This window comes from Colossoma macropomum, unplaced genomic scaffold (assembly GCF_904425465.1).
Source record: "Colossoma macropomum unplaced genomic scaffold, Colossoma_macropomum, whole genome shotgun sequence".
NCBI lineage: Eukaryota > Metazoa > Chordata > Actinopteri > Characiformes > Serrasalmidae > Colossoma > Colossoma macropomum.
The window spans coordinates 27266172-27278579 of record NW_023494804.1 but is presented as its reverse complement, the minus strand read 5'-3'; the positions used below and the strand labels follow the sequence as shown (position 1 = coordinate 27278579).

General features: G+C 39.4%; 1 protein-coding gene across 1 annotated transcript in view; it reads left to right on the top strand.

The window, feature by feature from the left end:
• dlg2 (discs, large homolog 2 (Drosophila)) overlaps window positions 1-12408 on the top strand; it is a 343385-nt gene that overhangs the window by 239136 nt on the left and 91841 nt on the right. Inside the window, exons 9-11 of the mRNA XM_036594500.1 lie at window positions 2981-3031; window positions 7975-8099; window positions 10995-11164. Of these exons, the coding sequence (XP_036450393.1) occupies window positions 2981-3031; window positions 7975-8099; window positions 10995-11164 (346 nt within the window). The remainder of the gene's footprint in view (window positions 1-2980; window positions 3032-7974; window positions 8100-10994; window positions 11165-12408) is intronic.

The following is a 12408-nucleotide window of genomic DNA, read 5'->3' as shown; positions in this document are numbered from 1 at the left end:
TGTGTCTGAGTTCAGATTGAAGCTATTAGAGTTGGACCACTTGCTGTCTGCGTTTCACCATGCTGCAGGAGGAGAAAGGAATAGCACCTGCATTCTGATTCTGCTGCAAACAGACGGTACATTGGGCAAGTAGACTGAGAGTTTCCTGTAAGACTCTCTGTAGCAAATTTAAATTTTAAAAACATTTTTAATATAAATGTATGATAACATTAAAACTCCTTCCTTGCCTTGTTTTCACAATTTTAGCACTCCACTTACCATATAGGTGCACTTTGTAGTGCTGCAAGTACAAACAGTCTATCTGTTTCTCTGCATACTTTGTTAGCTCTCTTTCACCCTGTTTTTCAGTGGTCAGGACCCCCACAGGACAAACACAGAGCAGGTATTATTTGGGTGATGGATCATTCTCAGCACTGCAGTGACACTGATGTGGTGGTGGTGTGTTAGGGTGTGTTGCACTGGTATAAGTGAATCAGACACAGCAGTATTTTTAAACACTACAGTGTCACTACTGGACTGAAAACAGTCCATCAACAAAAAATGTCCAGCCAACAGTGTTCTGTGGGCAGCGTCAGGTGACGATTGATGAATAACTACGATTAAGGGAGGATGATTAACACAAACTGCACAGCAACAGCTGAAGTATCGCCTCTGACTTTACATCTACAAAGTGCACCAACAAGGTTGAAGTGTCTAATAGAGTGGACAGTGTGTGGACAAAATCTAACAAAGTTAGACAAAGTATGCAGAGTAACAAATGGACTATAGTCTGTTATTGTAGAACTAGAAATTCACTTATATGCTAAGTGGTGCTGATTAAATAGGCAGTGATCTAGAAAGAAGGAGATGCTTTTAATGTTCAGTGTATTTGATCAGTATATTACTCTTGCTCTTTAAGGCAAAAAATGTCATGTCGTGCTAAATCATCTATACATGTGTGCTGCAAGAACTCTTCTGAAATCATTTTACTAATATTTGTGTGTGTGAGAGGGAGGGATTGAATGAAGTAGTGAGTATGGGGGGCAGTATGGAAGTGAGAGAGGGAGGGAGAGAGGGAGGGAGGGAGTAGGACTGGGTGATACAGCAAAAATCACGATATCACGATACCTGAAGACATTTTCACGATACACAATATGTCTCACAATATTTAGTTTTTGGTTTAAGGTTTGATAAGTTGGAACTGACAAAAAATCCCTGTACTGCCACAATTAAAAATTGCTATTAACATCTATAAGTACAGTTACTTTTATAGTGTTTACCAATTAAACATGACTACACTACTTCTGCTCTCTTTGTAATGAAACATGAGGCTGGTCACAGTTCTTTAAGTGCTAACAATATCCACAACATGTTTAGGAAAGTGTGTTGTGACAACAATAAAATAATATCAATTTGCCCACCACTAGGAGGGAGTATGGCAGTGAGTGAGTGAGGACATGAGGGAGGGAGTAAGTGAGTGGGTGAGATAGTGAGTATGGGATGGAGGGAGTATGGAAGTGAGTAAGTGAGTGAGAAAGTGAAGGAGGGAGTGAGTGAGGTAGTAAGTGAATGAGAAAGCAAGTATAGGAGGAAGGTCATGGAAGTTATTAAGTGAGTGAGTGAAAAAAAGTGAGGGAGGGAGTAAGTGAGTGAGTAAGAGAGTGAGTATGAGAGTGAGTATGGGAAGAGGGAATAAAGTTTGTTAATTGCTTTGTTGCATAATCCCACATCACCAGCATTTTGAATGATGCCTCGCTGTACAAACATTTACCAGAATCTGAATACTGTTAGAATATTGTGCTATATTTTTGCCATATCATCCACCCTTAATTATATCAGATCATCCACTGCAGAACTTTTCTACATTCCACATATGAAATTTTAAAGGAGTGGTAGAGCTTCCTTTGCTGCACCAAAGTATTATCAGTATATATTTGTCAGGCTCCCTCTTTCACTGATAAAAAACAACAACAATTCAAATTTCTTCACTTTAGCATTTAGCTACATGCAGTTTCACAAGTGGATTATTTGGTGGTCATTTGGGCTACGTTCACATTACCAAGTTGAAGTGGCACAAATCCGATTTTATGCCCTAATATGACTCAGATCTGATTTTTTCAGGGCTGTGTGGACACACAAATCTGATCTTTACAAATTTGACCTGAGACACTTTCATGTGTGGCCCTAGATTGGATATGTATCTGATTTGTGGCCATGCGACCTTAATGTGAACGCTCAGATCAGAATTCATGTGCTTTTTTTCCACTGCGTGTGCGCCATCATTCAGCATTACCATGGCAGCCTGTAAACGGTGGAAAAGCAACACATCTCACCCTTTTTGTCTTTGTCTCGCTCAACTAATAAAGTTGAGAGCTGATCAGAGTTAATTATCTTCACAGCGAAGGCTCATTCTTCACGTTAGTTTGTTTGTTGATGATGCACGTGACGCACGTGACGCACGTGATTCATTCACTTGACGTTACTGAGTAGGATGTGCGCATGCGGGTCATTTCAGGACGCCGGTTCGTTCACAGTGACAGATTTGAATCACTTACCTAAATAAGTGTGATCCATCATGTCAGAGAGATCGGATTTGAGCAAAAAATCAGATTCAAGCAATGAGGCTTGTAATGTGAATGTAGCCTTGGATGTGCTGATTAAGACTGGTCTTATATACATGGATATTGTTTGTGTTTTTTATCACTTTTGACTATGAAACTCTACAGCACAATACAACATTATTGTCTTATTTCTTTGATTCTGATGTGTAAATTCAAAAGCACATCCAAAACATTATGCATTAACAACATTATGCAGAGCATCATATAAATACATCACAACCACAGATAACATTGCATACTCCAGTCTTGATATGGGCTCAAATGCAGTGACATTTGTCAAGTTCCCTCCTGAATGATGAACAAATGTTGTATCTGAATGATATTTCCTTTGCATTACAAGTCTTTAATGAGTTTTTTTATTTATTTATTTTTCTTTACAGGTCAACGGGACAGAAATTGAATATGAATTTGAAGAAATTACGCTAGAGCGGGTAAGTCACATTAGTGATCTGTTACTTCATTGATGTATGCAAAAGATGACTTGTATGCACATATATGCGCAGGGTACATCCAGTAAGAGTTCAACACTAGTGCCTAGTTTTACGCTCATGTGGAGTTTTCTGTATGCATCTCGCTCATGCGAAGAGACGCGGGCATTAAACATGCCAGGCCAGAGCAATGGATCTTAATATCATGGATTAGAGTCTGCTTCTCAGACTGCAGGCAACAATAGCAGGAGCATCCAATGTATTTGATGCTTCCATTAGTTAGAAATTAGTAGTTTATTGTTCAAATGTTAATCACAATAACAGCAGACTAGCAAAGCTAAGTGGTTATCAGCAAATAAACAACTTGATTTGAGATGGTTGTGTTTATTTTTGTCAAAATGAAAACTACTGACTGTCCAAAAGAGCATTGTTTGTTTTATTTTCTTATTAATGATGTGTCAATTGAGATCAGTTGGTTGAAATGATATGGCTCGGCTTGATCATTCACACTAGTGTATCGTCATGATAGGCTTCTAGTAGTAGTCACTAATGTTCATGGATTTAACTCTCATTTTCATTGTGATATGCTTCTAAGAGTAGTCACTGTTTTTCATAGATCTGTTTATCATATGTTGCTCTGGTAGGCCTGTAACAGTAGTGACTGGTTGCCATTGATTAGTCTAAATACTTCTGTCCAGTGACAGGCAGGTTTGTTTTTTCTATATTCAATATTGTATTAATTGTCACATTTTATTCTTTATTTATATTGCTATTGTTATTGTGTTACTATCCAGTGTCAGCCAGAGGAGGATGCTTTCCCCATTTGAATCTCAGTTCCTCTTAAGGTTTCCTCCTCTTGCTCTTGTTTGTCTTTGCCACTGTCTCAATTGGCTTGCTTATCTGATGCTCGGATTCAGATTTTCTGTAAAGCTGCTGTTGTAAAACGTGCTATGTAAATAAGTCTTGAATTTATCAGTATGTGGTCAACATGTTGAATGGCTGTCTCATAAAACTTGTTTCACAATGTTGATGGTGTTGCATATATTGAGGCGCAGTTTAACATGTAGCTTTATGTAAGTTGCAGGCAGTTGAAGTTTAAAATTGAACTCTTGATGGATTATTCCGGGTATTCTTTGGTAGAGATGCATTCTTTCTAAATCAACTCAGTGTCAGTTCTAATTTGAATTTGCAACTGCTGACACAAAGCTCTACTTCATTTTGCCCTAGATTGAGGAGAAATATTGTTGTTGCTGTGTATCCTTACTGACAGAGCTGCTCCCTCTTTCTGCCTGAAAGGTCTTGGACTGAACAGTGTGTTCCACAGGCTACATTAGGGCTAATTGATCTCTGAGGATTGCAGGCTCTGGCAGAGGCAGCTCTGGGTTGGTGCTGCTGTGAGTGGTGATTCAGCAGCACTCTTAATTGGGCTGCTATGTTTGCATGTGAAAGATTGTATTGCACTCTCTAGGCAGTGTGTGTGTGTGTGTTAGAGAAGGGTAGCCAGCTGCAGGTGACATTTTGACAGCTGTAATCGGATCGGCCGGACTGAAGACAACGCAGGGACAATAGCAAAGGTCAACAAGACCAAGGGGAGCGTTGATTTGTCAAAGACTGGCGCCTGGAGGCTCAAAGCGTCTGCCCACAGCTCCCTGATAAAGTGCTGTTAAACTAGATACACTTTCTGTCTCTCTCTTTCACGTATCACTCTTTCTGTCAGTATGTCTGTCTCTCTTGCATACATACCACATCAAAAGTTTGTAAACCTCCAGCTTAAAAAAAGTGTTTTAATAAACGAGCATGTTTTCTTTCTTGGTTTGCAATACTTACGTTTAAAAGAGTCAGGTTGGTTTTGAGAAAAACATTGTCCTGTGTGTAGATCATATGTGCAGAAAGAAAGAAAAAAAAATGGTTCTTCATACAAATAGCCAGGAGTGGCCAAAAAAAAAGTTTCAATTATAGCTGCAATAAGTTATAACTGGTTTGTTTTATTTTGTTTTGCCACATATATTTGCATATTTTCCTTGATATGCGTGACATTGGCTCATATTATAACAAAGTGTTAAAAGAATGACATGACTCTCCATGACACACCAGGACACTCAGCAGACCCTGCCCTTATCAGCCAGAGTGACATAATCGAGCTGTGACCATATAAAAGTAAACACAAAATGCTGTTTGAAATTGCTGTTCAGCCCTGCCTGTCCCTGTGTGAAAAGTAATTACCCCCTTAGCTACAAAATTGACCAGTTAACTGGCATAATTAATGCCAGACCTGTTGAATCTGAACACTTAAATAGATACCTATTTGGTAATGTGAAGCAGGCTGGAAGGTCCCAAAAAGCAGTACATGATGCCACTTTCTAAAGAGATTCAAATACACATGCGGAACAAAGTCATTGAAATCTTCCATGCTGGAAGGGGTTACAAAGCCATTGCTAAGGCTCTGGGACTCCAGCAAACCACAGTGAGAGCCATTATGCACAAATGGGAAAGAGTGTGGCTGGCCTACCAAAATTTTACCAAGAGGGCATTGACGACTCATCCAGGAGGTCACAAAAGAACCCAGATGAACATCTAAAGAACTGCAGCCCTCACTTGCCTCAGTTAAGGTCAATGTACACGATTCCACAATAAGAAGGGCAAAAATGGTTGCAAGGTGCAAGGTGTAAATCGCTGACCATAAAGAATGCAGAGGCTTGTCTCGCGTTTGCCAATGGACATCTAGATGACTCCCAGGACTTTCAAGATAATATTCTGTGGACTGATGTGTCAAAGGTGGAACTTGTCAAAAAACATGGGTCCCGTTACATCTGGTGTAAAGCTAACACAACATTCCACCTTAAGAACATCATACCAACACTTAGACATGGTGGTGGTAGTGTGATAGTCTGGGGCTACGTTGCCTCTGCAGGACCTGGACGACTTGTTAAAATTGATGGAACCTTGAATCGTGCTCTTTATATCAGAAAATCCTGAAGGAGAAGGTCTGCCCATCAGTTTGAGACCGTTTGACTGCAGTTGTTATTGTAAAGTGTGGCCTCGGAGACCCCGGGTGTGTATTCTCGTTCTGCTCTGCCTGTGGAGATGAATGTGCTTTAATCACAACAGCCCTCTCCATTCCCCTCAAATGCCAATTAATCAAAGCTCCAAGAAAATGACAATTTACATGATGCAGAGGCATCTAGAGCATCGCCCCTGCTTGCACAGACACGCTCATAAACACAGCCTGTCTGGGTGAGTATAATTAGCTCCATTCTGCTGTTCTCAGGGGCTGTTTGGCTGTTTATCAGCGACAGAATCAATTGAAATGCATCAGTCTTGCGCTCATCCCTCGCAGGAACATCACTTTGCTTGCACCAGAGAGATAAAGTTAGTTTCACTGAGAGTTCACAGTTACTTTTCAGAGATGTGTCCTTTTCCCTCTTGTGTTAGCTCCTTGAAAACGGTGGTGGCGCTGTGAGGTTGCTTATGTATTCAAGCACTGTGCTGATTACTGCACTTAAAGTGTTGAGTCATGGTTTGTGTGCTTCAATGTATCGTGATCTATTGATCCGAAGGTGGAGATTCAACTGCATGGGTTTTAGACTGTTAGAATAAATTCTGTTAATGTTCAATAAAGTATGTACCATTTGTATGTATCATCAGTAAAGTGTGTATTAATGTATCAATTTAAAAAAATCATTTTCAAACATAAAAATCCAAAAAAGGTGATTATTATTTATTTACTTTATTACTGTGTTAGTAGTTTAGTGTTTTTTTTTAAAAGTGGATAATCAAATTGTGTCATGATCAAATTTAAGATTTCATGAACTGAAATCTGCACTGAATCTTTTTCAAAAGAATCATAATCAAATTGGGTTGAATTATTGTGAGGTCAGATACTTACACCTACACCAGTCACTGTGGCGTTAATGGGCCTTTTGGTAGTTTCACTGTTGGCACTCTAATAAAGTCTAGTGCAGCTGAAAATATTTCTATAATTGATTAAATAACTTTTATTGGCTTAGTTTAGTCAAGTAATCCAGCTAATCTGCTTTTTTTGGTTCCTCTCCCTTTGCCACCATCATTCAAAGTTCTGTCAGAGCCAGTTTAAAGGGAGCCTGGTCACTTTGTATTGTACCCTTTGTACCTAAAACATGAATACAAAACTCTAGAGGGCACCACTAGCAAGTCTTCAGTGAATGGGGGTGAATGGAGCTAAACACCTAAAGATTTTAATGTAATATTCAAATTGGCTTTCCATTCTTTTTGGCATTTCTATTAATTTTTGGAAAGAATGAAGAATGCATTACATTAAAAATCAATTCAGACTTACCTGTATCTTTCCATTTTTCAATATAAAATACGTTTTGTGCAGTAGAATGCTGTTATTACGGCTACTGAGTGCCTCATTGGCTGAGCATCACCAAAATCCAACACCTACAGCCAAAAAGTGTTATGACTGCATAACTGAAATATTTTATGCAGCTTTGTGTGGAGAAAAGTAATGCTTTTTCTGTATTCTGTATATATATATATATATATATATATATAAGAATGATTAACCATTCACAAATCACAATTTTGCACAAAAGCTCCATAGGCCCCCATTCATTTTAGACCTCTGGAGCTCCCTCTGCCATCTCACCAGCCTTAAAGACATTACTGAGAAATTCTCTGGTTCAGTCTGTGTGTCATGTTATTTCTTCTTTTATGGTGCAACAAAGCAATAAAAGCCGTATTGCCCCCACATTTCCTGTAATGTACTGTAGTCTGTTGGAGTGACTGTACAGGATAATAACATTATAGAGCACTTGACATTAAAAGTTCACACCAACATTTTCTCATAATTGATGTTCATATTTGATCATTGCAGTCCTAGTAATGACACTCTGACGCATTTTTTATGTATATGGATGCATTTGCTCATTTATGCTTATGCATGCTTGTACCCTCTCTGTCTTTAGGGTAACTCAGGGTTGGGGTTCAGTATAGCAGGCGGGACAGATAACCCACACATTGGAGACGACCCCGGAATCTTCATCACCAAAATCATCCCAGGAGGAGCGGCAGCCGAGGACGGCAGGCTACGGTGAGTGTCATGGCAGAGTGTGTTTATGTGTGCACTGTTTTGGAACTTCAAATATGACATATATTTAAATGACTTTTTATCTTTTCTGACATATTTCTGACTTCTTCATTCTTGCTTTAATTGTCAGTTTTGAGCTCTGGTTTTATAGTTTACGTCACTCTCTCTCTCTCTCTCTCTCAGTTTCTCTCTCTCTCTCTCTGTTTCTCAGTGATTAAGACTGAGCTCTGTATCTCACTTCTAATGACTCTCCTGAGACCAGAGGAGCCTCAGCACACACACACACACACACACACACTCTCATCTCACTGATTGTAGCTGAGCTAGGAAATGGGTAAGACCATTAGAGCTGATTCAGGAGATGAGTGCTGGGCTGTTGGGGAAGTGTTTTTCTTATTACCGCAGGATGATTTTGTCTCTGTTAGATGCCCGTCATGATGATCAGGAGCTGATTGAGAGGGCTGTTTTATTACAGACAGTAATTATATGGCGGAAGGAGGGAGAGCAGGACTGTTTGTGTGTGTGTGTGTCTGTGTGTTTGCTGTGGAGGGCAGCTGTATGTGACAGTCCTATCTGTGTGAGTGTTGGGCTGTTCTCTTTGGTTTAGTTGTCTCACTGCTCCCCCCACCACCACCCCATCCTTTTCACTCTCTCTGTTATTCCTCCAGTCTCTCTCTCATCTGTCTCTATCCCACACTTTACTTTATTTATGCAGTCTTGCCCCTGCCAGAAAACCACACTGACATGAATCCAGCAATGTGAATAATTGTATTTTGATTAATATTTGAAGACATAGCATATGTAATTTCTAGTACACCACCCTTGCTGGGCTTTGATGCTGATGGTCTCTGGCTAATTCCTGCAGGCAGGGTGATTAATGCTATTACACAGTAGCCATAAAATGACATTTCTGCTTGTTTTGGAGGTCTTTAAGTTGAACTGTGCATTTTGTCTTGTATATCGTTGATAGAATATACAATATATCAGCTGAATTATATTTTCCCCAATAGGTTAAATTCGGCAAATAAACAGTAAATGTGCATTGTAATGTGCAGAAATGTGTTCTCTGCCAAGGATGTGTACTTATTTTTGCAGTCAGTGAAACATGTCATTAACCGTAAATGGGGAGGCATGTTTAAACTTAAAGCAGAAAGCCACAATAACATTTTAAAAGTATATTTGAAATCAAAGGCACATTCTTACAAAAAGTGATCCAGTAATGTTTGGCTCAAAAAATGCACAAAAACATGTTTGTTCAAGTTGTTCTGGTTACTGCACATGTGCATGCCTCCACCATGAAAGAGGACTTTTTCTGCTTGTGGCTTCACCAGCATGCTGATTGGCTCTTTTTTTTAAAGGGGCAGAACTTTCCCTATAAACAGGGCTAATCCATACCTTTTTCAACCAATGAGGACATGAAGGAAACATTGTATGCTTGAACTGTAAAGATGCTGGATCGGGCTTCAGCAAGGAACTGGTGGGTTGGTGTATGGAGGTTCAGGTTGATCTAAAGCATGTGAAGCCAAGAGGCAGCTTTGAGAATGGCGCTGTCCAGGGGCCAGGTGGTGCTGAATCTGATGGAGTTTTTGGAAGTGCAGTCATTACTTTTTGCAGGGTGATGTGAAGTTATGACCCATGATTTTCTCAGTGAACTTAGGTGTTATTTAGCTTATTTAGAAATCCCACCATAAGTAGAAAGGACTCATACTGATCTGTTGCTGATTTAAGGAGTGGGAAATATTTACTCAAGTCAATTTTCATTGGGGCTATTTTATAGGTGTTGAGTTGTTTTTGGCACAAGAAGCTGTAGTAGATATTCCATATTTTTGTCTGTACATGTGGCTAAGCACTGTCAGGCAATATTCATATTACCAGATTGAAGTGGCACAAATCCGATTTTTTGCCCTAATGTGACTCATATCTGATGTTTTCAGGGCTGTGTGGACACGCAAATCTCATCTTTTCAAATCCGACCTGAGCCACTTTCATATGTGGTCCTAGATTGAATACATATCCGATTCGTGGCCATGCGACCTTACTGTGAACGTTTAGATCAGAATTCATGTGCTTTTTTTCCACTGCGCTTGCGCCATCATTCAGTGTTACCATGGCAGCAGCACCGAACAGAAGTTAAACAGTTGAAAAGCAACACACTCACCTTTTTCGCCTTTGTCTTGCTCTAATAATGAACAGCTGAGAGTCTTTAGAGTTAATTATCTTCACAGCAAAGGCTTGTTTTGCTCGTTAGTTTGTTTGCTGATGATGCACGAGACACACATGATTCAGTCATGTGACGTTACTGAGTAGGATGTGCGCATGCGAGTCATTTCAGGACATTGGTTTGTTCACATTAATGACAGATTTGAGTCACTTACCTAAACAAGTGTGAACCATCGTGTCAGAGAGATCGGATTTGAGTGAAAAATCTGATTTGAGCAATGAGGCTTTAATGCAATCATTAGTGTACACTTTCTAGAACAGGTAGAAAACAGGTATGTACCTTTGCTGATAGCCTTAGTCAGTCTGACAGCTAGAAGCCCAACTATACTTTTGTCCTTTTTAGAATGCCCCACAAAACAAGCACAATGGTATTTTTTGTCCTTCTTTTTCTTGTTTGTTTTTTTGCATCATCATTCTCATATAACTACTTTCTCTCTGCACTCTGCTAAAGTTGTCACTGAGAGGAGCAGTGCAACATGTCACACTCTGTTGCCGTGTGTGTGTGTGTGTGTGTGTGTGTGTGTGGTGGGTCCCAGCTGCTCTGTGTGAGCATGCCTCAGGAGAAAGCTGTCCTTGGACCAGAGGCTGCCACAATCTGGAGCTCTCCACAAGGGTGGCTAAGCATACAGCAGGGGCTTACACAACTCTAACTGAGTGTTCGTGTGTGTGTGTCTGCAGGGTAAATGACTGTATCCTGCGTGTGAATGAAGTGGACGTGTCCGAGGTTTCCCACAGCAGGGCCGTGGAGGCGCTGAAGGTTGCTGGCTCAATTGTTAGACTCTACGTGCGCAGAAGAAGACCAATGCTGGAGACCGTGGTGGAAATCAAACTCATCAAAGGACCAAAAGGTTCCCAATTCTACCTTACATCAGCTCCAAACACCTCTTTCTCCCATTTTTATCTCAATGGCCACCGGATGCTCAGCACAGCATCTCTTACTGTAGTGGCACATAGCACTGCACACCACATAGAATGCATCAGAGTGAGAGAAGTTTCTTCTTAAAATACAGCTTTAGTCAAAATACAAAAGTCAAATATATGTATATATGTATATTGCATAACTACAGTGGAATTTCTTAATACATCCAGCATCTATCGACAGAGGAACTGAAGTTGGTACAGCTCTGTTCTTCTGTTTTTTCAGATTTTTGTGGTCTAAAATAAAATGTTAAAATGGCAAAGTCAATTACAAAGCAATACAGATGTTGTCAATTAAAAATGAAAGGAATGGCTAAAATGTAACAAGTAAAGGCAGATTCCTTTACTGACTAATATACTTTAGTAGAAGTAAAAGTATTATGCTTTGGAAATACTCAGGGAAGCACAAATCCATCAATGTATTACTAATATTTGAAGTACATATATTTGATTAAATGTAACCGGTTCCTATGCACCTCTGGAGAGTGCTTATGAACATAGAGCTAAAATTTCTTTTATACTCTGCTTGTATAGATTTAGAAGAAATAAAACTTAATATAATTTTGTGAATTTATTGCATTTAAAATCAGCTGACATACCTCTTCACGAACTTGCTGTTCTCAAGCTAAAAGGTATGAGGCGAAAAAAGACTGGGCTGTTAATGTTAGCTGACAGTTTGCGTTTGTTTATTTTAAAGACTTTAGATTGACTGCCTTTATCTGTAAACTTGCAGCATGCAACCACATGCAACCTACCATTTAGTTCTGTCGTCTTATTCTGGGTTTAGTTTAATGCTGTAACAGAAAATACTGAGTGGGCTGCTGTGGCATGTGGAGAAACTGTGCCAGCACATCACTGCTAGTGTGCTGCAGTGGCCTTTGACTATTGTTATTATTGTAGACACATGATTATGTATTTATTTACATAGTTAGTTGTGTAATGCATTTATATTGGATTTACATTCTGTAGTAATAGAAACAGCACTTTTCTATTTGTCTTAAGGTCAAACACTACCAAAAAGTGTGGCAAAATGATGGTGTTTTATCTTTCTGCAAAGTTCAAATCATAATAAAATATTTAAAATCTCGGTCAAATCTTTTACTTAGAAACTTAGGTACTATGAAAGTTCAGAAACACAGTTTCTCTGTGTATTTCACTGAACTGTAAGTATTAT